The sequence below is a fragment of the Nannobrachium achirus genome (genome assembly GCF_963921795.1).
Source record: "Nannobrachium achirus genome assembly, chromosome: 17".
Taxonomy (NCBI): domain Eukaryota; kingdom Metazoa; phylum Chordata; class Actinopteri; order Myctophiformes; family Myctophidae; genus Nannobrachium; species Nannobrachium achirus.
The window spans coordinates 34,664,897-34,692,671 of NC_137824.1; the positions used below are offsets into that span (position 1 = coordinate 34,664,897).

The 27,775-nt window shown below is 42.7% G+C and overlaps 1 protein-coding gene across 1 annotated transcript; it reads right to left on the bottom strand.

Annotated features, from left to right (window-relative positions):
• Positions 1-1,976: 1,976 nt before the first annotated feature.
• On the bottom strand, positions 1,977-26,436 carry sh3bgrl (SH3 domain binding glutamate-rich protein like). Its single transcript, XM_080745787.1, has 4 exons — positions 26,166-26,436; positions 7,750-7,935; positions 5,010-5,090; positions 1,977-3,349 (listed from the first exon to the last, which is right to left on the bottom strand). Exons 1-4 carry the CDS (start codon positions 26,208-26,210, stop codon positions 3,314-3,316), a joined length of 348 nt encoding a protein of 115 aa, XP_080601913.1. The 5' UTR covers positions 26,211-26,436; the 3' UTR covers positions 1,977-3,313.
• Positions 26,437-27,775: the final 1,339 nt, after the last annotated feature.

Genomic DNA, 27,775 nt, shown 5'->3' on the forward strand with positions numbered 1-27,775 from the left:
ACTTCGTTGAGAGACTGGTTCATCAAGTTGATGAGACGTCTGAGTATAAAAGGAGAGTGTTTTATTAAGATAGGAATCTGGATCCTTATCCTCAGTCCTCATTTTGTGTTCTGATTCCCTGCTCGGGATATTGTATTGTTGCCAAGTTGTAGAACTTCTGAGTTTATGTTTATGAGTACCTTTGTTTGTAATCTAGCAATAAAGGCTTTACAGTTTTCCAACTTCCTTGTTTCTTTTGAGTTTTTTCTACGCTTGGGGTCCTACTTTTCCATCCCTGGGTGAGAACATGACATTATGTGTTGTGATGTGGGTTGGCACTGTTGTGCTACTGGCTTACCTGCCAGTGAGGAGCCCCTACCGGGAGGACTTGGGGCCTCCGTCCTACTCCACCTGCCAACACACTCCACTGACAGGTGCCCCCAGTCCGTAGGACTACATGCAATGACAAATATCATACCTTGCTTTATGTGGTCTCGAATTCAACACCAGTAACTGATGTGGTACCTGGTACCATATTGAAAGGTCTTTGACATTTCATTGGATGTTATTTACAGAAGGCCTCACACTGGCAAGACTTGCCCCATTAAAGGACTTAGATGCAGTTCAATATATTTATACACTTAAACCCTACATTCCTCCCTTACTGGAGTCCCCCAGAAGTCTATACAAGGTAACTGAGCAAGGAAATCACATTAAATTCAGAGGAATTATCATTGCAATCTTATATAAAATGAAAGACATCATTAATAGAAATTCACTCCAGACACTGTACTGTGTTGAAGTCTGGGGAAACGCATACAAAACAATAATCCATCCCATTTTTATTTTACAAAAGAAAACATTAAGAATGTTCAACCTGCTGGCTATTTATGCACCAACAAACCTATTGTTCATTAAAAACCACACAATTGAAACCTGAAGATTTAGTCAACCTTAACACCCATGTGATAGTGTTCAAGGCACACAATAAGTCGCTTCCAATCTGCATGCAGGAGCTGTTTAATAAGCCAGAGAAAGCAGGTATGACCTCAGGGGAACTGCTATTTTTAACAACACAAGGACAAACACCAAAGAGACACGTATATCTGCAACTGGGGTAAACCTATGGAACAAACTGGACAATGAACCTGAATTGAGCAACTCCATATAAAAACTTTGTCTTTATGCCAATTCTATACACATTAACAGTGATATCATCTTATATGGTAGTTATTGTATACTATTATTATTACTGTTATATAGTTATATTAATAATTAATTATCATTATACATATGAAACAAGTATGAAAAAGTACAATACATACATATTATATTACAATTAGTAAATTCAGTAATTCTTTTTTTGTTTGTTTATTTGTAATTGATGCAAAGCCATATTATTATTTCCGTCTGTTTGTTCTGATATGTAAGACTTTCTTCTATTGTGACAATTGATTTAAATATTAATAAGGTGGGCATAATAGGCTTCGGCTTCATCCCGTACCGTATCGGCCGAAAGTTATCTCGTTGACTATATTCTGTATGTTTAACTGTTTTGTTAAATCATGACCAATATATCGTCGTTGTCGGGTGGAAACCTTGTATCTCCAAGTTTCAAATGTGTACGTACTTTCGCAAAGTAAAGCCCCCAGCTTCATCATACAAGGCCGTTGCACAAAAGTAGTGAAAACAGCAGATCTACAATGTAGCCTATCTGTATTGGTCTTGCTTGTGCATTTATCACCAACACAATTGCACTAGCTGGCATGTATACCATAAAGTAATTGTTTTTAATGAATGTTCTGAAGTATTCTCCCAGATGCTTAACAGAGGGACACAGAAACAAAAGTGTTAGAAGGTAATAAAGAGAGAGAGAGAGAGAGAGAGAAAGAATATAAATGGCTTATTTTCATGTATAGGCCAGAAACACCTGACATGTGCGTCATTGTGCAATAACTACAGTAGGCCTATGTAATACTAACCAGTACAAATATGAGTCAGTAAACACAATCTTTTTATTATACATACAAAATAACACTTTTCATTGAGAAACAGGATGGGGCACATTCACTTCGTGGCATCAAGGTACTGTGATTAAACAGTTATAATTAAGAATGGGGGAAAGTCATTAGAATCTGATCTGCTTAACCTAAAGAACTTTTTCATGTATTTTTGTCGAGAAGAAATATGAGCAGATGCAAGGTTTGAGGTTGATTTTTAGTACCAACACACAAAGTGAAACAGAAAGCCTACAGAAAAACAAACTTGTTCCCTCTCACTTCCCTAAAACGATACAAAAAATATATATCAATTTATATAATGCATCCCACTCCCCTGCTACCGTTTACAGACAGGCCTTAGTCCTGTATTCTCATTTAACATGACTCACAGAAAACAGTTCTGCAATGAACACACAGCATTAAGACGAAACGAAGGCAATAAGAACCTCAGGCAACTCTGGGAAACCCTCCTCCAGGAGGCGTTGAAGATTTGGACCGTGGGACACTCACAACCATCGTAGACATGTTTCCGCCCAGACGAGTACAACAGATTACAAAACATACTTAACAATACCTTCATGATTGTTACAATTCTATAGCCTGGCATTAACCAGACTGATAACATGAATTCACTCACACGTTTCTCCAGTGTCGGTGAATCCATGTTATGAGTCTTTTTTGGTTCTGAACCATCAAAATACTCTGTTCCCTTAAAAGTTGGCAGTCTGTGTCTAAATGACCAACTAAATGACAAAATAGGCTTTCTGATGTAAACAGAACCTGGAGGGCGTTATCGGCGGGTAACATTGTGGCTTCGTTTGCGGAAACATGTCTTCCATAGAATTGCTGGCAGTCATCGACACTCATCTCACAGCGTAAGGAAATTAACAGATGACTTGGATTAATGGGGGGGAGGGGGGGGGGGTTGGGGAGTACATTTTGTGTACCATTTCGTACTCGTGGCTAGGCGTGGAATGGCCTATCTTAGTATGTTAAGGATCTTTATTAATATTCACCCCAAAGCTGTGATTGAGTTGCGGTGTTAGGCCAATAGGCGTTAAGTGGGCTGAGGTTAGCGGAAGGAAACAGAGCACCTCCTCTTTCTTTACCCATCATGCTCTGCTGTAGTACCTCCTCTCACAAGGCACAGCTGGACAACACAGTCATTTACAAATGTGGGGTTTAACACCGCCTGGATAGAAGCTGAGAGAGCTGCTTATTTATTTTCTCTTTTTTTCTTCTTCTTCTTTTTTTTAAGGGTCTAGTCCAGGTCTGTCTGGGTCCTGGTCTGGGTTCTGGTCCTGGTCTAAGTCCTCCTGGTCGGTGGTCTAGAACTACTGCTGTTCCCTCTTCGCTAGAGCCTCAGCCTCCTGGAGAGAGACAGATGGAGCAAGAGAGAGAGATAGAGACAGGGACAGAGAGAGAGAAACAGAGAGACAGAGAGAGAGACAGACAGACAGACAGACAGACAGAGATGGGTGTTAAAATGGAGGGCATTGGTTTATTCTTCCACCACAATGTGACACAGGAAAAGCCCCTGTGTTTCTATGGCAACAGCCAGACCTCCCTGCAGTTCCTCTCACTGCAGACAGGTGGCAGCAGACAGGAAACGTAGAGGAGGCCTGCCTGGGTGTAGGGATTATGTCATGTTTAGTGTGCCCGCGTGCGTGCCGTGCATGTGTTTTAAAAACATGTGTTCAATCTGGCCGTAGGGCTGGGCAATATGCAGAAATGTAATACCACATGAAACATGAATATATACACAATTTCATTTAAACTGACAAGAGTGTAAGTAAAGGAATATACTTCTCCCAAAAACCCTCCGCTCGCTGCCTCTCTGCTCTTTAACCTGTGAATGTTGTGATACAACCCTTACAGTACAAGTCATGTCTCCCATATGGTTACTATGATAATAAACAGTATACCTAATAATCCAGCGAGGCAGGAAGTATTCTGCAGGAATGTTTTCATAGCTCTCTTTCTCATGTACTGTATGTTTGCTGAGAGGCTTACCTTACCTTAACTTTATACTGCTTTAAGCTTATCCAACCCTACCTGCCTTGCCTGACACAAACCAGGGTTCATATCCCACACCCACCTACTCATCCACCCATCCACACTCACACCCATCCACACTCACACACCCCGCTACTGTCCCTCTGGGCTATGGGTTATAGCAGAATTATCCAATCACACACATTTAAGTTCACCGGCACATTGCAAGCCAACGTTAGATTAACGTCAACATGTACATCAATACATGTGACAACATAAACATACTCCAAACCCGTCTTAACCCCAGAAAACCTGAATATCTGCGAGCAGACACAACTCTGTACAAGCTGCCCAACCTTGCAGAAGCTTATCCCAAGCTATTTCCTGTGTGGATATATAAGCTAACTATTTCTGGCAGCAAATGCTCAATTCTTATGGTTTTGTAAGTTAGATTTCCCTCGGTTACAATTTCACAGCTCTGTGTACACAATCTGCACATCATTTCTATTCCTTTTCGATTGTACATTCATTATTTAGTTTTGATTGTATTGTTCCACTTTTGATTTGGCAATGTTGACGAATGTTTTCTCATGCAAATAAAGCCCTTTGAATTGAATTGAATTGAATGATGGAGAGAGCTGGATAGATCAGCAGGTTTTTCTGGATCAGGGCCCACTTGCAAAACCTGTTTGAAATGACTTAATGCAGTAACCATTATCATAGTAAATGGAGGACAGTCTATGATGTCAGGAATATAACGTCATATCGATGACATATATATATATATATATATATATATATATATATATATATATATATATTTCTGGACAACAGCTGATCTGACGACTTTCCATTGGCACATCCCTTACTTGGGTCCTCAGTGATACAGATGCCAAGTATGGAGTCGATCGATCAGACACACACACACACACACACACACACACACACACACACACACACACACACACACACACACACACACACACACACACACACACACACACAGAGCGATTGTGTGCATTTATAGACAGATACCTTGGAGCCTGGAGGAGCAGTCATACCCAGGAAGGCATAAACGGCATTGTCCTCTCTGGCATCGAAGAACGCCTCGTAGTTCTGGAACAGAAAAGAGACCGAGAACTTAAGAAGGGCCTCCGAGCAGAGCCTGGCACCATCGATCTGGGATCAGTTTACTTCAGGGATCCCTGAACTCCTGAGCTCTGGGAACGCTAATGTGAAACAGATGTCAGATCAGGTCAGAGCCCAGGGGCGGCTCATAGCTAGGTCTATGACCAGCTCTATTGTTGGAAGTCAGCGGGTGCGTAGTGTTTGTTCAAGGAGGGCCGTGAGAGCAGAACAGAGAATGTGACGACCATGCAGGTTCTGTCTGTTTACTTGCTGGACGAATGTGCCGCTATCGCTATAATTCTGTTGTCATCTTTGACCGTTATAATAGTCTAGTTCAGGGGTTTTCAAAGTGGGTGACGGGGCACCCTGGGGTGCCGTGACAGCAGTCCAGGGGTGCCGCGAGATTATTTGATAATATTTGGAATTTATTTGGACACTTGAAAAAATATTATTTTGTAGGGTTGTTGTGTGCTTGTAGGTCTGCTGTTTTCACTAGTTTAGTACATTTTATAGATGATAAATACAAAACGAACGTTTTTGGACATACAAGGTTTCCACCCGAGTGACCCGACAACGACGATATGCTATAAATATAAGGTGCTGGGAGTGAAAATTACAATGTAGGGGTGCCTCGGATTAAAAAAAGAATATTTATGGGGTGCCCTGAGACAAAAAAGTTTGGGAACCCCTGGTCTAGTTCAATGATTCTCAAAGTGGATTTTACGGACTAGGGTTCCTTTATAGGGGTCAGGATTGACCCATACAAGTCTGTAACTCTAACAGTATACAAGTGCAACCAAATGGACCTGTTCACTTGTATACTGTCAGAGTTAAGGGGATACATTGACATTTTAAAGTTTGAGAAACACCGGTCTAGTTCATACGTTGGCAATTCAAAAATAGCTTATCTACAAGCTCTGCGTTGTGAGCATGTAGAAACGTTTTTGATATTTTTTTGAAAGCTTTAGAAAATGTTTGCCCATAATGATATGCACAACATAGGGATGCCAGAGTAAATCTATTTAATATATATATAATCTCTCTCTTGTTCTCTCTGTGTCTCTTTTTCTGTATTTGTCTTACACAAACATGTCCCTCTGTGTCATGATTCTTTAAGTATCTGAGCACACTATTTATTTTGTGTGTGTGTGTGACATTCAATCCAGCACATCCTCCAGGCCTGCCGGATGTGTAGCGTCTATTAGCTGGGTTAGGAAGGCTGGATGGATTCAGACACACTGCAATTAATGGCTTCATTATTCAACCTAAAACCAAAACAATAAAGTATGCTGCACACACACTGGATTCAAAACAGGAAAACCCTTAGGATTTAGAACATTGGTTTAGAAGAGTGGTTCTCAAAAATAGCAAATGTACCATGCTTGCAGCGCGTTATTGAACATTTTTGAAAAAAATCGTGAAAGTGTTTGAAAACATTTTTGAATAATTTTTAATTTTTTAAACACAAATCTTCACTTTGGGATGGGGGGAGGTGGATTCCTTGACACAAAACACCAAAGTTTGAGAGCTTTCTCAAAGAGATTTCTATTTGGATGGGACGTTTCGAGCCTCACCGGCTCTTCATCAATAAGTGTTTAATCTTCACAGCTGGTCTTGTCCAAGTGGTGTGTAAACCGTGATCCAGTGTGCAGACTGACCTCTGCCCGCACCTAAACTGTAGAGAGTGGATGATGTGCGTGCTTTTTAGTTTGTTTCATTATCCGACCTCAGAACAGAGGCATACAGCACAACTCTGTTATAACAATGTAAGTGACTGTGTGTGTGTGTGTGTGTGTGTGTGTGTGTGTGTGTGTGTGTGTGTGTGTGTGTGTGTGTGTGTGTGTGTGTGTGTGTGTGTGTTTCCTCTAGAGAAAACAGACTTTGCACCCACTGCACACAAAATTAAGTGGAAACTGAGCTACACTTTCTAACCACCTGTCCGCTGTACCAAGACATCAGAGACACATACTTCCCACAGATCATAACCAGCCAAGGAGAGTTTGAAAATTATGACCAATGATGAAAAACTCCCATACCTGCTGGGTGAAGTAAAACAATGTGCAAACACAGCAGCAAGATTTGTGAGCTGCTGTGATAAGAGAAGGATATCAAATGGAACCCAACCACCTTAAAAACCATTGTATATATCCCTGCTCTGCCTGCACGTAACCTTGATGCATGAAAACTGTTTTCACCTGTACATATTCTGTTCTGATTGTATTGTATTGTGTACACTTCTGCTTTGGCAATGTAAACGTATGTTTTCTCATGCCAATAAAGCCCTTTGAATTGAAATTGAATTGTGTGTGACTGTGTGTGTGTGTGTGTGTGTGTGTGTGTGTGTGTGTGTGTGTGTGTGTGTGTGTGTGTGTGTGTGTGTGTGTGTGTGTGTGTGTGTGTGTTCTAGCTCATATCTAGGACTCTGTGTGTGTGTTCATATCTAGGACTATGTGTGTGTGCTCAAATCTAGGACGGTGTGTGTGTGTGTGTGTGTGTGTGTGTGTGTGTGTGTGTGTGTGTGTGTGTGTGTGTGTGTGTGTGTGTGTGTGTGTGTGTGTGTGTGTGTGTGTGTGTGTGTGTGTGTGTGTGTGTGTGTGTGTGTGTGTGTGCGCGCGCACACACGTGTGTGTGTGTGCGGCCCTCTCACCCCACAGTACTTGCTCTCGTTGAAGATCTGCGGGGGCAGCACGTTCCCGGTGGCCGGCCGCCACTCCTCCGGAACGTTCTCCCGCATCCACTTCCTGTTGTCCTCGTTGGCCGCGATGTCGCACTCCTCAAACTCTATCTTATTGACCGTCAGGAAGCCCATCAGATCCTGCTGCTGCTTCTTAATCTGTGTGGGCAGGAGTTGGTGGACAGTGGGAGGAGTCCGTTAAACTTTGTCACATGATTCAATTCAATTTAAGTCATTCAATGTTATACGAGTAAAAAAAAAAAGGTTTCCTAAGTAAATAAGCCGTAAGGCTTTCTTTGAATCTCCTTTTAGTTGACCTTGTACCAGTGAACTGTACTGTTATGAAACTGTACCTTTTCCTATGCAAACTTCTAATAAAGTCTTCAATCAATCAATCAATCAAAACCCTCTTGATGCTCAAAAGTTCATTCAAGTCATTTTTGTTGTCTTACATAAATAAACTATAAATGATATAAAAAGCTTTAATAAACAGTGCAAAACCATTCAGATACAAAACAAGCTAATACCAGTAAGACTCCCTAATCGGGAGATAAGCGACCGTCACGTCACATACACAAACTTTAGAAGGCAATCGTAGCCAATCAGGAGGGAATATGGGAAATGGGACAGATCCATGTTGATGACATGACTTTAGAGATACTGTGTACCGCTTTGTGTGATTTTAGGCCAACATCTGTAGGAGCAGTGTCCAAAAATGTGTTTTGCAAAATTCGACCTGATGGTGGCGCTAGAAGAGGGCCATGTGAGAAATCAGTTTGGCATCGATAGGGCCAACGGTGGCAGAGATAAGAGTAGGGACAAATGTGTGACTTGATGTGACGGACAGACAGATGGACAGACAGACAGCCGGTGGAGCTTTTCATAGTAACTTGCGACCTGATGGTCGCAATAAGACAAAACGGTATCAGATGAATGACATTGATGACTCAGCATTATATTTCAGGGAATGTCTTTGTCCTGAAAGTTGTTTTCACTGATGAAACAAGGAAGAAGCTTCTCCTCCCCTCAGAATCACAATGATCTTTATCACTGGTTAACAGGTGAAATTCATTTGTGTAAGTGCAAGCTCCATAGTTTTTTGTGGGAAGGGGGAGAAAAAAAAAGAATAATAAAAAAAAAAAAGAAAGGCTATCATCTCTCATCCCCTCTGTCTCCTCTCCTCTCCTCTCCTCTCCTCCCCACCTCCTCTCCTCTCCTCTCCTCTCCTCTCCTCTCCTCTCCTCTCCTCTCCTCTCCTCTCCTCTCCTCTCCTCTCCTCTCCACCCTCCAGACAGCAGACGGACGTCACACCACTGGTAGTCTGTTACTAAGAGACCATCTGGTCATGAGGAAATGCATTGTTGGGATGAGAGACGATTCATAAATATCAATGAATCGGTCAACGGAAGATTTTGTAAATATTTCTAGCATGGAATATTTAATGCTTATAAAATGTTAATGTGTTTTTGACTGATGCCCATTTGCGTTCAGATCACTTGTGATGCCGTCATTTTGCACTTTATAAACTTATTTTACTATGATGTTAATTACCGTATAAAGATTAAATTAATACTCAAACTTCTGATCCATTATGAAAAGAATGGCTAGTCTCAAAACCCTATAGATGCAAGACAGAAGCACATATAGGAGGAGGAACTAGACGTGAGATTAAGAGAGGAACTGAGTGTGTCGACTTCCTTTCTACCCACGCGCACGTGTGCACACACACACACACACACACACACACACACACACACACACACACACACACACACACACACACACACACACACACACAGACAGACAGACAGACAGACAGACAGACAGACAGACAGACAGACAGACAGACAGACAGACAGACAGACAGACAGACAGACAGACGTATATACATCCTATACAATCACCCTGCCTGATGCGCAACAAGAGGACATGGTCAATAAATATTAAAGCATGCTGCAGATGTATACAACGCCCTATAAAATCACCCTGCCTGATGTGGAACAAGAAGGAGAGCTCTGTACGCTATCTATGCAGGTCTCTGTATCCAGAGCAAAGTTGTCTGTGAACACGGAAGTAGGGCACTTATGACCTATCTAAATAGTTTTACATCGCCGCGGCCAGGGGGGAAACCAAAATGTTACTTATCAGCAAATGTAAAAATAAGAGACTATGTTCCAATAGATCCAATTTAGTTAATATTTAGTCATGAGCACTTGTTAATATGCCTAGTTTATTGGTTAAGACCCAGACAGATCCACTTTCACTTTCACTCCAAACATCTTTCAGAAATTGCTCAAATTGCTGTTGCTCATAGATCAGCAATTATTTTGCTACTTTTGTGTGACACTGTAGCATGATAAAGTAGGGCATTCATTTACCGAAAAAGTAAAAATATATTTGAAACGAGGTTTCTGCCCGGCAGCAATGATACCTAAATTATGAGAAGCACAGGCACACCAGGAACAGCACAAGCACACTATCAAGAGCACAGACATACCAAGAATGACTCAAACTGTAAGAAACAGACACACTAAGAACGGCACACATAGTCTGAGACACACAATTTACAATTTAGGCATTTAGCAGATACTCTTAATAAGGAGTGACTTCCATAAAATACATCAAATGCATAGAAATAGAAACAACCAAAAAGTCTATAATCTTTGTACTATAAGCTTTTGTAGCATGCTATACACACTCTAGGACAGGGGTCTTCAACGTTTTCAGGCCAAGGACCCCTTAGTTGAGAGAGAGATGAAGCAGGGTCCCCCACTGCCTTTTCATAGATTCCATATAGTTTCATCGTTTGACAGCACAATCATCATTGTATTTTGGATTCATGTCAATTTGTGTTTTCAGATATTTAACCACATGAACCGTCAAGTTGACCTTGCTTTCACTCTTTACTTGGTCTACTCTTTTTCCCCCTCTACAAAACCTCTTTGCCAAAAATAGCCGATCTACAAGCTCCGCGCTACGAGGCGTCGTGAGCTTGTAGATCTGCTATTTTTGTCTAAAGTTCTCCGAATATGGACACTAGGGTTCAAGTGGTTAATACAGTATAAAAAAGGAGAAAAGAGGTTTACATCACACAAAGATTTGGAGGACCCCCTGTAGTGACTCTGAGGACTCCCTAGGGGTCCCGGACCCCCTGTTGAAGACCTCATACAGTAAAGGGTCCAGTGGCAGGCTGCAGACTTCCACAGTGGATTACCATCATGTACGTATGATACATACATCAGTAAAGGGTCCAGTGGCAGGCTGCAGACTTCCACAGTGGATTACCATCATGTACGTATGATACATACATGATGATAATCCATGCATAATGTGTGCTATTGTGTCATGTGTTGGTTATTATGTCACTGAACAGCCCAGATATACGACCTCAGAACAAAGTTCACGCTGCAAACAAACACACAACACAAGCTGTGCTGTACGGAAACACAATGGCAGCGCTTCTGCTCCAGTTATGCCGGAGGTGTGTGCGCGTGTGTGTGTGTGTGTGTGTGTATGTGTGTGCGTGCGTGCGTGCGTGCGTGTGTGTGAGAGAGGAGGATGGCCCTACAAGGCCATGCGGAAGTCAGATCTCTGCTGGGACTGCAGAATAGCTAACCGGTCAAACACACTCCTAATAAGGTCTGCTGTATAGAACCTCTCAACACGCGCACGCACACGCACAAGCACACACACACACACACACACACACACACGTGCACGTGCCCGCGCGCACACACACACACACACACACACACACACACACACACACACACACACACACACACAGATTTATAAATATAAATACCAATTCAATAAGGCAGACAATAAGGCAGACAGGCAAACTGGCAAGCAAGCAGACAGACAGACAGACAGACAGACAGACAGGCAGACAGACAGACAGACAGACAGACAGCTGTCTGGTGAGACAGTGGGAAGGCATGGCACTGAGCATTAGTGTTGTGCTTCAGATGGTCTTCGGTTCATCACTTTGAATCATCACATCACATGATCGGTGAACCGCCGGGGACAAAGTCCTGATACGGCTCTCTCCACCTGCTCTGTGCGGCGCACCACTTTCTATGGAATAATCTGCTTAGGCCTGCTGTGTGAGTGGCACTGAATTCCTCCTTCCTCTCATCTCTTCCTCACTCTCTCTCTCTCTCTCTCTCCTTCAGGCACGTGCACACATAGACATCAAAGCGGGCTTGAGCCCCTGCCCCTTTATCCCTCTTTAAAAGGTTGCCCTCTCCAGACCATGAATGCAGGTTTTACTATGGTGAAATTAATGCAAATGCCCCCTTTTTCATGCCATACCTAAAGGCAGCATTCAAGAGAATTGCCTTGTCCAAATTCTCCTGAACTTGAATGCAGCGTCTTGTGTTGAAAGAATTGCCCTCTCTGTGTAGAAATCAAGCATGTTTTCACCAAAATGCCCTTTTAGAAATTTCAGCCCCTGCCTCTCTAACATTCTCTGCTTGTCCCTGCTCTCCTTCTTCCCCCCTCCCTCCCTCCGTCTCTCTTTCCTTGGACGTAAATAAATGTACGCCACATTTTTGCCCTTTTATCAGGCATTCCCAGACTCACTTGCAGGTACAGTAAAATATGCGCTGCAGTGGAAACGAGACCCAGTCCCTGAATGCCTGACATTACAAGCAGCCAGAGGTAAGGAAAGTGTCCACTTTCGTTTGCCTCGTGGCTCCCCCCCCGACACCCCTCGCCACAAGCTCGCATTGTACCGTCGCCAAGCGAAATTAATTTGAAGGGAGTACTTGGCCTGTTTCCCAACTGGCCGACTCTAATTGCACAGCGAGAATTCCCTTCTCCAGTCTGCTGTAGCGTCTTGCCATGTGGCCCGCTGCGTTAAGGAGGAGTTTAGTGGGCTTTGGAAACAGCCCCGGTCCATTATCGTCCATCCTTGGTCCTGGGTGTGGTAATAAACAATCTGCTTTTGTCTCACCCCCCCCCCCCCCCCCCCTCTGTTTATCTACACTATGTCTATGGAGAAAGAGATGATAGAGAAAGAGAGAGAGAGAGAGAGGGAGGAGGGGAGAGAATGACAGATTGAGAGACAGACAGACAGACAGACAGACAGACAGACAGACAGACAGACAGACAGACGGACGAGTAACAGGCATGCAGTGGTATAGCAGGGGTCAGGCTCCAGGTTCTGCAGCAGGTGCAGATGGCCAGGACAGAATTTAAACCTTCTATTTTATTTAGAGGTGTTTTCATTATTGTTACCGTACTACTTAACTCATTAAAAGCCAACCCCGCGATGTCGCGGGAAAAGTAATAGAGTATCTATAGTGCCATCCACGCGATGTCGCGGGAAAAGTAATATATTACTGTAACGGCGAGTAAAAATACCTAGTACAATGGCCGACGCTCCGGAGACGAAATCCGCGCTGATTTGTCATCATCACGGCTCCACGAGCACACAATAGTCATCCCATAACATTGAGGTGGACGGGCCGCCTCATCTTTAATGTCCATTATCTCAAAACTACACTTTAGAAGCGAAGATGGAGGCAGATGCTCGCTTATAAAACACATGTATAAACGCTACGAGCCGATCCAGCATGGCTCCACATAAACAATGATCGGTTCAGTCGAAGGATCCGATGACGCCAGACCGGAAGTACTTCCGGTGGCCTTCAAAATAAGACAAAATAAGAGAACGGCCGTGAATGGGGGGGGGTGGGAGGCACTCTGGATATTATAATCCGTTAATGTCTGAGGCTTTTAATGAGTTAATGTGTATCTCTCTACTCTTCATAATGCTGCGTTACACTAGCAACTACAAAGATAAAGTCCATTTTCAAAGGAAGCCAGTGACATGGACATGCAAAGATACATGTGACGTTTGTAGCATGCTACAAAAGCTATAAACTACAAAAAGGTTGAGCTTTTTTCAACTTCAGCTACAAAGATACAAAGCTACAAATACGCAGGAATCTTTTTTTATCATTTGTATCTGCCAGCGTGAACGCAGCGTTTAAGTTGAAAACGTCTTTGCATCAGCTACACGCGTTGGATGTAACTCTCTATCTTCGTGTAGCCAGCCTGGCGTCCATTGAAAAGGAATGGTAGCCTTTATCTTTCAGTGTGAATGTGAATACTGTATCTGTGTTTCATGCCTGCTGCACTGCTGCTATGACACCTGAATTACCCTCGGGATCAATAAAGCTCTATCTATCTACTGTATCTAGGTCAGCAGTTACACAGTAACTCTGATAATACATGATGTAGCCAATTGGACCCGTAATTCATTTGGTTATATTCTCATTACAAATGTATAAATTAACACATTTTCACTTCTATCAATGCAGCGGGTCATCAATCACAGGACTCAGGAGATCCATACACTCAGTTGAGTGTCACATATTTCCATGTGACTCCTCATACTTTTTTGTCCTGTATCTATGTGTCAAACCCAAACCTGCTTCGTCCTAACAAGCACTGACAGCTGTTTATATACAGTTTGGCCATGGGTCTAACATTTATGACACCTGTAGATAAGAATGTTTTATCAGAGCTGACCTGTTCCACTCCAGACTCTGTTTGCATACGCTATGATGAGCAGTTGTCAACGTTAAAGGACCATGCCAGTATAAACACGTCATTGTCTACTCACAGCTTTGGCCATATATAGTACAAAAATTAACATTTGCTCCCATGTAGTCCCTGTCACTGCTGACCCCTATTGGTTGATCTTGGAGAAGGCGCAATAACATTTTGTGTTGATTTACCTATCTCAACTATATTTAAAAGCCCAAACAAACCATGGTATGCTTTGGAAAATGGTCGGCAGTAATGTCAAGTATATGGTGAGTCATACAGTCGTTAAGCTAAACATGTACATTATGTACATGTTTAGAGATTCATTTAAATAAGGTGACCATAGTTTTTCGTTGATGCTCCTTTGGGCTTCTCTCGCTAGCAGCTGCCTGTAGTTACTGTAAACAAACAAATTGAAAGTGGGGATGTGCTTATACCGGTATATTAACCACTTAAACCATACATACAGCTCTACAAGCGCCAAACAAATTGCATGCAAATCAATTAATGCATTGTGAGCGTGTATTATTTTAGCTTTTAGTTCCGTTTTTTGACTGGGGAAAAGAAAAGAAAGATGGGTTGCCTTGGATGCCTTCCATTTCAAACTCTGATGTGTACTATTTGACTAAGGGTGCCTATTACTGGTAGCTGCTGATTTACATGTGTTATCATCTGTGTGGCTAAGCTCCAGACACAGTTTGAATACATTGTGAGTTGTGACGTTACCATGCATGAACAACACGACATCACCATAGCATGATGCTGCAGCTGCTACTACACAAAACAAGATCTGGAATGATCTGTAAGTGCATTACTGCATTATTTTTAACAATACATCAAGGAGAGGTTACAGCGAGTTCTGTATAGAATGATGTCATTAGGGGAGTGGCTAATCAGGGTTTGTGTATGTGGGAGGATACTGGATAATACTAGTCTCACACAATGGTGTGAAGTAACTAGGTGCATTTACTTAAGTACAATTTTGAGGTACTTTTACTTTACTGGAGTATTTCCAATACTTTTAATTCTATACTACATCTCAATATTGTGAGCTTGTAGATCTGCTATTTTCCAAAAGAGTTTTATGCATTTGAAAACTTGAAATGGGACATTCTGCATAATCAGTGCTTTTTACTTTTGGTATTTTAAGTACATTTTGATGCCAATAATTGTGTACTTTTACTCAAGTACATTTTGAATCACTGACTTTTACTTGTAACAGTATTTCTGTATTGCAGTATTGATACTTTTACATTTGATTACTTTTTCCACCACTGGTCTCACGTAGCCAGAGAACTCTGCCTACTGATATTGTCTGGTGAAATCTAAATTCAATGAATGGGCTAAAACTGGGTGGAATCAATTTGTTCATTTAAAAGATGACAGCATCATAGAACCAATGGAAAGACTTTAGAATGGTCAGGATTGGGTTTCAAAGCAGTGGGCAAGGTTTTGTAAGCGCTGGATTTCTCTGCCCAGCCCATACATTGAATGTACTTTTCCCCAGACGTAATCCGTGGGAGCAGATCTCTCTTATCTATGGCAGGTTAATAAGCCTCATTTTCATCTGAGCTGTGTGGCTGACTGGCTGGCCTGGCCCGGGGTCAGTTGGTCCAGACCAATCCAATGAAAACGAGGTCAAGAGTACCGAATTAGCAGGTATTGATTGATAGACTGAACATGTAACACAGGCTCACGTCAATACCACATTGATTACATCAATCCTGTATATTCAGGGTTGGGAGTCAATTCACTCTGTTGTCTATTGAATCTGCAGTTAGTAGAGTCATATTAATGCTAACAACAGAGCCCTCAATTATATTAGTTTCTTCATGAGTTGAGCATAAGATAAAAGTCTTATTGAATAAGTTTGACACTATATTACTACGCCGAATAAGCAAAGAAGCAGAGGTTCATTGTCACTCTAAAATTATTTTAACAAGACATGGCTTTAATGTGATTGTGATCACTTTTATATTTGTATTTAATGCTGTTTTGCCCTTTGATGTAGCTTTTCCCCTTTCTCTTGTTCTCTCTGTTTTTAATAGTAGTAGTAGGCTAACAGTTTAGGGTTAGGGTTTAGAGCCACATGGTTGGTTTTATTAGCTTAAGGCTTATTTGGTGTCTATTACAGCAGACATTATGTGGGACTCGCACAGCAGTAACAGAAACACACACAGTCTTTTACAATTTTTATCCCACGATTTTGTAACCCATTTTTCACACGGTGTCAATTATCTAATGTAATCCTGGGCGCTAGCCGCGCTACCCTCCCTTTGCCAACCTGGGGAGACAACGGACTGACTGACCTCATGCTTCCTTCAATGCATGAGTAGTCCAAGTTGCTTCTTTACACCCGACAGGGGGGGAGTTTCCCCGGTTGGACGTAGCGTGTGGAAGGAACACTTTATTCCAACCAGTTCCTTTCCCCTCCATCAGGCGCCCCGGCTGGCCAGGGGGAGGCAGTATAGAGACCAGGATTACTGAATGTTTTTTGTGAGGGTACCTACCCTAGGAGACACGGGGGAGAACATGCAAACTCCACACAGAAAGGCCCTTTTGCCAACACATATGGTCTTTACATCAGTTAGTATTACATCATAAGTATTGCATCACCAGCTACAGCCTTAACACCCTTCACTTAACCCTTTAAGTGCCTATCCCGAACATGTTCGGGATATTCAGGATCAAAAACAATTTTTTATTTGCTATTTTACTTACCCCGAGCTGCTTGGAGCAACGTGGGTGGTCCCGGCTCGCCCAGCGCTCACCAACGAGAGACGCTAGATGCTCCGACGATTTATTCCATTGAAAATGGTTTAAAATAAAGTTTAGACCCCCCCAATGTTCACCCAATGTTCATTGTAGGCGGCGCGACGTATTCCAGGGTGCCTATCCCGAACATGTCCGGGATATTTAATAAAATGAATTATTTTATCGGAGGCCTCAATGAAGCCCCGGTCTAGACGTCCATCCTTGGCCGGGACTTAGACTCGGCCATCCACGGGCCGTATTCGCGCTAACGGCCAAATCGCGCCGCCCACTCCAATAATAAATCAAATCTTTAGACAGGATTTTCTCCGGATTGTGTCCCCAGACCCAAAGAGAAAGTTTTTTGCGGCTGAAATAGCTTTAGATCGGGCTTCTAAAGGGGTTAGCATTTTGGCTACGTGTCAGCTAGCTTCCTCCTCTCGACACCCATAGCCTTGACTGGAGTGAAAACACAAGGCAGTTGGGAGAGGGTCGACGAAAGCTATAAAGAAGGTCAATGGAGAAATTTCTGGCACTCTAGCACCCCTTGTGGCCGGATGGCACTGTATGAGTTAATGTGTGCTGCAACAAAGGTCAATCAAGAACTTGGGTGCTTTTAAGCCTTAAGTTAAGTCACTCAAGTTCCAGGTAACCTAATAATTTTGACAGAATGTTCGCCCCAGAATATGTGATCCAGCATAGCAGAGGGGCAGTCATTTCGGAAAGCACAGCTTTAGACCAGCCCTGAAATTACTTTTTTTTTTTCTAAAATGTGATAAAGCCACAAAAGCATTACATAAATATCAGGCTACATTTCACTTAAACGCCAGAGCTTAACTCTGCATGTAATTAAGACTTTTTTAAATTAATGTGAAGAGAAACCTCACATTTTGCAGGTTACATTTCATCTAAAAGGCTGAATTTCTCAGATCTAGTATTTCTGCATGGCATAACTCTATAAGCCATATCTACAAAACTGTTGGGTCAATCTTTACAACCAATATATCATTTTGTAGCTATGATGAAAAAATGAAAATGAAAAAAAATTCAATGACTAGCCCTCAGCTGTGTTCGGACACATATGGATGCTAGGGTTCATGTTGTTAAAGTTTAAGGTAACATCATTGTGCCTGAGTTGCCATTCCCAAGCCAATCATCCTCAAAACCCGCCTCCAATTGCTTTGATTGCCTGAACGCACAGAGGGATCGTGGAGGGAGCGCTCATTTTGGTTCAGATGATAACCTATTATGTGCTCCATGGATGATGCGCTCACCGAGGAAACATTTGCTGCATGTCAGCCCCCTGCTCTTTTGCCACATTTATCAAATGAATGCTTAAAAATGCCCAAAACTATATCTTAAAATAAATAAGTAGAACAAAAAAGAAGAAAGGGAATTTAGCTTGGGGATGGCATACATACACAGTGTGGAGTGTCACTAGTAGTCAAATGTCATTTCTGCTCCTTATTTCTCCCATATACACATTTCCTCCCTGGTGGCTTCCCTGTATACTGTATTTCCAAACATAAGACATGTATTTTAGTTTCTGTATGGGGGAGGGATGCATGACCTAACCCTAGCCACAGAATCAGCTGTAACTCTAGAAGCATCTCCAGGGAGTCATAATGACACAATTTCTTCAGGTGACACAAGCACTGTGGCTCACTCTACTACAGCACATTAGCACTCAACTGTACACTTCACTGGTATAACACTCTGCAAGGTTTAGAGATTTAAAGAGAAGTCAAGGCCTTATATGTTTTTAAACATTAAACATATTTATGACTAACTTGCACAGGAGTACACAAATACAAGATACAGGGTTTTGAATTGATAATCACTTAAGCCCTGTATACTTTATTGCACTACAAAGAGAGAAAATATCCAATTTACAAACTCACAAAGTGTTGAATCGTCTTGTGAGGTTGTCGATCTGCTATTTTCCTTTTTGAAATAGATTTACAAAAATGTTATGAAAAAACAAATCAAATCCTACGCCTACAGGCTGGGGCGGCAGCTGTCAGCAGGGAGTGTTGCAGGGTAGGATGGAGGTTGTACACATGCTCCCGGTGGGGGCTTTCACTGGCAGGTGAGCCAGTAGGATACAACAGCAGTGATAAACAACTCACAGAAATGGGTGTGTGGGGATTAATGAATTGGCATCATCACTAAATTGGGGAGAAAAAGGGGTAAAAAGCATATACTTGATTCATTAATGAATTAAAGACACAGGTTTGATCTGCACAGTGGCTGTGCTGTTGTACAGATACAACCTGTGATTGTTTACGATTGCGACCGTAGGTCGCATTTACTATGAAAACCTGCAGCTCCTGTGTGTGTGTCTGTCTGTGTGCCCGTGCGTGCGTGAGTCACGCCTCATGTCACGCTCCATAGACAGCAGTCTCATGTGGTCTATGACGTCAGACATCTATGATGTCAGACGTCAGTAATCTCCATATTTGGCAAAATATGGCCACATTTTGTCCAACTTAAACAACCAACCAGGTCTGTGCATTTCTTTTGGTCAAAGTTGATCTCAGGCCAAAGCGCCAGCAGTCTGCTGTCACCTAGGCGGATGCGTGCATGCGTCCTTGTGCACGCGCCCATGTGCGCGACCTCACCCTTAGGGTGTTCAACCCCACTCTGTGCTCAGCAAGCAACAACTGAATTGCTCTATTATTACTACTGTACATTTGAACTCTTCAATGTTGCTTTGTTGTTTTAAGTTGAAGAGTTATGTCCTGTAGACCTTATGCTCTGAAAATGTGGTTTTTCAGATGTTTGTTGCCCTTAGTCAAATGGGAAAATGGGAGTAATGTTCTCCCATGTCTGATACAACTTCTTTGCTTTTTAAATAATAGGCATTCTAACAAAAAGCTAAAGTGTGCTCTCTGGCACCAAACAATGGTTCCATTGTGCTCTCGGTCAAAGAACTTCTTGTGGAACCGTCTGGAGCACCGCTGGGACAGTACCGCTGACTGGTTTGCCTGGTCATGTTTTTAATATCTCGCATTCCTTGGCCGAACTTCAACTCTCCCTCCCTCCCTCCCTCCCCCTGGAATCATTCCCTCGGTCAGGGGGGGATGGGGGCGTGAGGAAATACTTATTCAGAACTCCTCTTTTCATCTAGCCTACGGTTGTGAGGTTGACCAGCATAAGCTACACACCGGAGCGATTAAATTAGCAAACAGACACAGCTGGACAGTGAAACCCGATCTCGCCGTTTTATAAGCGCTGATTCGATTAAAGCCTATGTTTGTGGAGCTACCGTATGACAGCTCAGGAGGTTATCAGCTATACTATCTGCCTTTCACACAGCACTGTCAATGAGACTAACTAGACATGTGGAGAGCTGGAATAAAGCCTAATTCATACTCCATAGTACAACTTCGACACCTACGGTTAAAATGGTAAACTAAACAGTGAATTTATATGGCACCTTTCTCCAAAGTGCTTCACAATATGCATTCACTGATTCACACACGCAAGTCATACACCGTTCGCAGAGGAAACCATGCAAGATGCCAGCCTGCTCATTGAAAGCAGTTAGGGGTCAGTGTCTTGCTTAAGGACACTTAGAAAGGAGGCCAGGAGGCGTCGGGAAACCTCAGATTCCTCTGTCACAAAAACGACAGGATGGGACAATGTCGGATCTCTGCTTTATATCTAAAGTGTCTCGAGACAACTTGTTGTGATTTGGCACTTTAATAAAATGTAATTGAAATGAAGACAGCTGCTCCCTGGAAGCTTGCCTTGGAAATCTGTCCTTAGTTTTTTATCCATCGACACTGGCATGCGATGGGGTATAAATGAAGACATCTTCAGCTTGACTTTTCCCCCAAATAGATGTCATCGTAATTGATATCTGAATCCCGGATACGGGAGGCTGTGTGGCAATCACCCACTAACGTGTCTCTGGTGAGTTGGAGTCAGCGTAGAGAGAAGAGATTAGCCTGTCTCGGAGTGGATTAAATGTGATGAATTGACATGCTGTGTAAACAGCCGCACTTTTGTTTACTTGTCAGGGAGGTGGCACGCCTGCATAATTCTTATCTGACAGACATAGGAATTATGCAGTACTGTAACGTGTGTGCGTGAGGGCATGAGCGTGTGAGTGCATGTGTGTGTGGCCTGCGGCCTGCCTCTGATTGTTTTCCTAGCTCTCTTCCTTGACCACAGTCCTGCCGACAAAGGTAAAGGTATATGGTCTCTTACGTGGCTTAATTGGTGTGTGTTGTGTGTATAATAATGACAGCATGCTGCATGCATACACCTTACTTTGTGTGCGATTGTGTTTGTGCCAAGTGTGGTGTGGGTCTGCCTGTGCATGTGTGAGTGCATACATCATGTGCATGTGCATGTACATGTGTGTGTGGTATAGGTATAATGTTCTCCTCTGATAACTGATGTCCAGAATAGGGACACTAGAGTTAAAGTGAATAAGGCATGTTGTGCATGCATGCATGCATGCATGCATGGTTTACCAGGAAGACAGAGAGCCACTCACTGCTACAAACAAATTGATGAGCATTACTGCTCCTGCACACAGCACTGACATGATGTTCTGTTCCCTTAAAGGACAACACCGCCCTAAATAACATCTAGGCTCATTGTCCTACTTATATTGATCCCACATTACTGTCCATGGGGTCTATTAGGCAGAAATGCCCCTGTTGTCCAGTTTACCCAGCATAACCCAGCAGCCCTCATAGCTTAGAGTGGAGCCTATAAGCCTATCGCTTTTACACTATTTGTTCAAAAGTGATTATTCTTTTCATGAATGTGTTACTAGTTGTTATTACAAACACATCCATGCCTTGGTTGTCCCACACAAGCTGCCACAGTCTCATAAATCATGTTTTGTGGTGAGCATTTGGCACAACTGCCCATCAAAGTTACTGTACTGGCCAATCACGGTGAGTCTTTTCCGGGACTTGGCAAAACACACAACAGCATAACATCTGTTTAGCAGAATGTGGTGGCTCGTGTGCAGGTGTAATAACAACTAATAAGAGATTGATAAAAGAAAAAAACACTTTTAACAACAACAAATCGCGTAAAAGCAATAGGCTTATAAGCTAGGGCTGCCTAATAGACCCAATGGACAGTAAATCAATATAAGTAGGGAAATGAGCCTAGATGTTATTTAGGGCAGAGCTCGCTGTTGAGAGGAGTCCCTCAGAGCTTTATAGTAGTACCTTCTCTGTTTTTTTGCTCTACGTTTAATATTTTCGCTGAAATTCGACAAGCTCACGACGCAGAATACGGATACTGGGGTTTGAAGTGGTTAAGCGGTCCGTCCTGTCTCATGAGGCTGCCGCTCAGCCTCTGCAAATGTCAGTTAGAGTAAGGTCAATAAAGTTTCTCAACTCTGTCCAACTGGATACAGTCTTAGTTTGATCATGCTGACCCATGCGAAGTCCTCCTCTCCCGTGTGTGAACTGATGTCTACAGAATGCTAGTTTTCATCAAGTGGTAAAAGGTGCATTTATATAACGTCTTTATCAAAAGTGCTTTACAAAGTGCATTATTCTTTCACCCATTCAGACGCATCCAGACACCAACGGTGGAGGACACCATGCCAGGCAGGCACCAAACTGCTCTCACACAAGTAGTTGTGTGAGACATGAAATAGCCAAGACAAAATCCCTCTTGGCCAGGGGATGTATTGCACATATATGGGCTTCAGGCAGTACTACTTGCCAGCCAATAGGTGTCTTTACCCGACACCAGCGTCTACATTTATCAAAGGAAGAGTAGGGACGGGAGACCACCTCCAACCACTGCAGATGTGCTAGTTTTACTGTATTAACATATACCGGTACTCAGATTTAAATAATCTATTATTCATTCAAACAAATTCCAGATTGCAGTTTTAATAGCATTGCTCATATGAGCTGCTGTAAAACTACTAATTTGTTATCGACCACAACTGATTTTTTGTATTCTCAATTGTTCTCATTACTGTACTGACTTGTATCTAGATTATGTATCTATGTATCTGGGGCCAAACATACAAAGTCTATATATATTTATTATCTTTATTAAGAGTCTGTCTGCACTGCAGTGGACCCCGCTCATAATGTTGGTGAATGTACAGTTTGGCAACCGCCCAGACTGAGAGGAACAAGCAAGGGGCTATGGAAGGCCTTATTTAAAAAGGTAACGGCACTGCAGCGGCTTTCTAGAGCATACAGCAAGGATATAATGTAGAATAATGATTCTAAACGTATCGAAATGATATGCCTTATCGCATTCTTACAATTGGAAACATGTGTGTGCCGACTTTGCCATTATGCAATTGCATCAACAGGTCTGAGAGAGACTGCTCCTGACCGCGACTGCATTAATGTGTGAAGGTCTGGAGGATTGCATCACTGCCATTCCTCTCCTTTCTGGGTGGAACCAGAGAAATCTGCAGCTCAGGCCAGGGTCTGTGGGGCTGTGGTAGTGGTACAGCTGAGTGAGCACTGAGTAAGACACACACACAGGAGTGGGGTGTGTGTGTGTAATATGTATGCCATTACCAACGTTCTGCGTGTGTGCAAGGTTTAACAACAAATGCAAGACTTTTAAACCACATCCAGTATTCTGGGGGGAACGAAAAAAAGTAGATCTACAAGCTCACGTTGAGAGCCTTTTGGCGAAGAGATGTGTAGACATCTCTGTGTGGTCCAAGTGCAGAGCCAGCCACAGTGGCCACAGCCAATAAGGGAGCAGCGTATAGGGAATTTAAATGAAAACAAATCATATTTTATTATCAGGGTCCTGGCTTCAGAGGATAGAATAATTCCATTGGGAGGTGAAAATCAATATGGGGGTTTGCAAAATAAAAATGTTTGAAACTACAATCAAATACACTCCCACCGGCCACTTCATTAGACACACCTCTCCAACGCACACTTCTAGTCAGCCAATCATAATGGTAACACAATTCCTTTAGGCCTGTAGACATGGTTAAGAATGAGGAAGAAAGCTGATTTAAGGGACTCTGAATGTGGCATGTTTGGTGATGCCAAACGGGCTGGTCTGAGTATTTCAGAAACTGGTGATCTACTGGGACTTACACACACAACCACCTCTGGGGTTTACAGACAATGGTCTGAAAAAGAAAAAGAATTCCAGTGAGCAGCAGTTCTGTGGGCAAAAATGCCTCGTTGATGCCAGAGGTCAGAGGAGAATGGCCATACTGGTTCAAGCTGATAGAAAGGAAACAGTAACTCAAGCTAGAAAGGTGCAATTCTGGGAAATTACGAGTGTAGTTGGCGTTTTTGCATGTGGGCATACGTCACCGAGTTTATGGAGTAACATTTAGCCAATGAGGAAGCAGCCAAAACTGCTTTTAGCCAATGAGGAAGCTGCACAATGGTGACGTCACAAGAATGCTGGTTTCTCATTGGCTAAATGTTACTCCATAAACTAATAGTGTATTGCCCTTCAGGCAACCACACTAGAAAGTGTGGTTGCCATGACGCGAGTCACGAGGAATCCCCTGGGAAATGGATTCCGTCTTACCACTTATATATTATATATTTTGATGTCAAGTGAAGCATGGCCAATAGCTTCACTTTTCTGTTGTGCAGCCAACACTGGTTCACTTTGCTGGGAAAGAATTCTCTGACCAAATACAATAGTGTGTTCCCAATGGCAACCACACTAATAACCACTTGCTATAATATGCAGAACAGCATCTCTGAAAGCACAACGGGTCGAAGAGAAAGAGAGAGAGGGAGTTCAGTTAACAATATGGTGAAAACTGAAATCACAATTCTTATTTTAATTGTATCTTTTGACAGTATGAGTAAGGGAACTAATTCACTAGTCATATCCTCTGTATCTCTCTGTTAATTCCCCTTATGGACAGGAATTCTGTGTTATTCAGAAGTTTGAGTTCAGTAAATAAAGACAAAGTTGTTGAATGGTGGACGGCCAGCTGGGAGACATATCAAATAAGCCTATCGATCTTTGATCCATAAGAGTTTATATTAGGTCATATAACCAGGCTGATCCATCTGATCCAAAGGGAACGCCCACTCGGTTTGTCCCTCTTCCTTTGAAGAAGCATAAGCTTTCAGACTCTGTCTCGAGAGAATGCATCTGATCTGACTTTCACCTACTCTCTCTGCCTCTCTGCCTCTCTCTCTCTCTCTCTCTTCCTGTCCCATAAACATTTTAGGTCATATCATCAGGCTCTAGGCATACAGTATGTCTGACTTTCACCTACCCTCTCTCTCTGCTTCTCTTTCTTTCTCTCTATCACAAGGGTCTACATCTGGCTTTCACCTACTCTCTCTCTCTCTCTCTCTCTCTCTGTTTCTCTCCCTCTCTGCACTTCCTTTGTTCAACAGATGTAAACATTGGTTGCAGACAGTTTTCCACATTCAGCTGCATGATGTTCACTGCTGTCCACTCTAGCCTGATGGATGATGGACATCTGGCTACAGGAGGATATTTGGTTATCTCACTCTTACTCTCACTCTCTCTCTCTCTCTCTCTCTCTGTCTGTCCTGAGTGTCCTCCTGGCTGTCACTGGGCGCCTGGGCGGGATTGGGGTGAAAATGACTAAACTGTCACACCAGGAAACTCACAGACAGACCAAAGTGCGAAGGAACAGAGAAAACACGTTACTGCCTTATTTAGAGTTCCTTCAGAGTAACTGTCAACTAGCTGTATACCACAGAACAGAACTGACTTCCTCCTTGCGACTGAGAGGAAGTCTATTTTTTCCTCCCTTTCACATTTTAAGAGCAAAGATGGGCAGAAAGAGAAAGAGAGAGAGAGAGAGAGAGAGAGAGAGCGAGAGAGAGAGAGAGAGAGAGAGAGAGAGAGAGAGAGAGAGAGAGAGAGAGGAGGGGGGGACCACCACTCCCTGTCTGTAAGTGTTACAAAAGGCAGACCACCACACTGAGTCAGAGGACCATCTGATGTGTCCATCACTCAGCGAAATGGAAAACTTCAAATCATTACAGACTACAGTTAGCATACTTTGCATCGCAGGTCTACTAATACAACACCACATCTTATAATAACAACAATAACATGTAGACATTTACGAGATTCTTCGTTTTTTTGTTCCTTACCGAAGTGGAGCCAGAGGACGTTGCTATGTACACTTTGATCACCATGTTCGATCCCCGACGTCAACGCTTGCAGGTCCACTGGGGCTGTGATAACAACAATAAGAACAGCAACAGTAATGTGAATTACACTCCCCCGGCGAGTCGACTGGCGAAGGGAAACTTCCCTAACCCTGATCCCGTCTGTCTGTTGTGGCTGGGCAGCGGAGCGCGGATCTGATGTCTGTTCTCTTCTGTTCTGTTCTCAGCACTGGATGAACGGACCTCGCATTCCTCATCCATCCCCCTCAACTCCTTCCCCGCCTCTCTCTCTCTCTCTCTCTCTCTCTCTCTCTCTCTCTCTCTCTCTCTCTCTCACTTGCTTTCTCTGTCACAGACTCACAGCCAGTATTGTAATTATTTGTAATATATAGGCTATATTATTATATCATAAAATAATAATGGCAGCAGAAAATAATCCCTTTTCAGAGCTTCATGTTATAGCTAGCTAGCCATTGTCTATTATAAGTATTAGTAGTAACTAGACATAGGATAAATGCATATCATATGCATGGCTGTGGTGTGTTCATGAACTTGCTCTTCCGCACAATGTACAGTTTTACAGTTTGTACAATGATTGAGGCGACAGAGGGGAAGAAGGGCCCCGCTGTGATTTCCAACAGTTGTGTGCTCTTTGTGCGCCCCTGCTGCCAGTAGGTTGGGCTCCTTTATTGTCCAGTCTACGAGGGTGACTGTCGCTTGCCAAAAGACAACTGATATACAAGCTTAGCAAGCTGTAGATCAAGCGGTGTTCTCAGCTTGTAGCTCTATTATTTTCGGCCAACGCGACACCCCCCTAGTGGTGGTGTAAAGTAGCTAAGAGCATTTACTCAACTACTGTGAATAAGTATGATTTTGAGATATTTGTACTCACTTGAGTATTTCCCAATTTTCAATAGGCCTACTTGTAGGGCCTACTTCTACTCCACTACACTACACTATCTCGGATCCAAATATTGTACTTTTACTCCACTGCATTTATTTGAAAACTTTATAGGCCTATTAGTTAGTTTGTAGATTTGTATTATTATATTTAAAAGAATGCATTAACCACTTCAGTTACCACTTACATTTTGGCCATTTGAAAATAGCCCATCTAATAGCTCAAAATGCGATGCAATGCAATGCATTGTGAGCTTGTAGATCTGCTATTTTCAAACAATGTGTAGACATTGTGTGGACATTCTGCATAATGAATACTTTCTATTTTTGTACTTTAACGCAAGAACATTTTGAATTATTACCTTTACTTGTAACAGAGTACTTCTACATTGCAGTATTCATACTTATATGAGTACTTTTTCCACCACTGGGAGGTACAACCATAGAGTTATAATAAGGGTATAACCCTGTATAACACATTTTACTCGACGGCCTCTGTGGGCCAACACTGCCACCTACGGGCGCGTGGCGCAGCCGTCACCCTCAGCCTTTTCTTCAAATGAATTTAGGGAAAGCCGACTCGACTGACAAACAAAAAAACGTGTCGGTAGAGGAACTGGGCGCCATATTGGACTCACAACAGCGAGTGAAAAATTCGTCGTCATTTTTGGCGTCTCGTCGTGCGGTCCTTT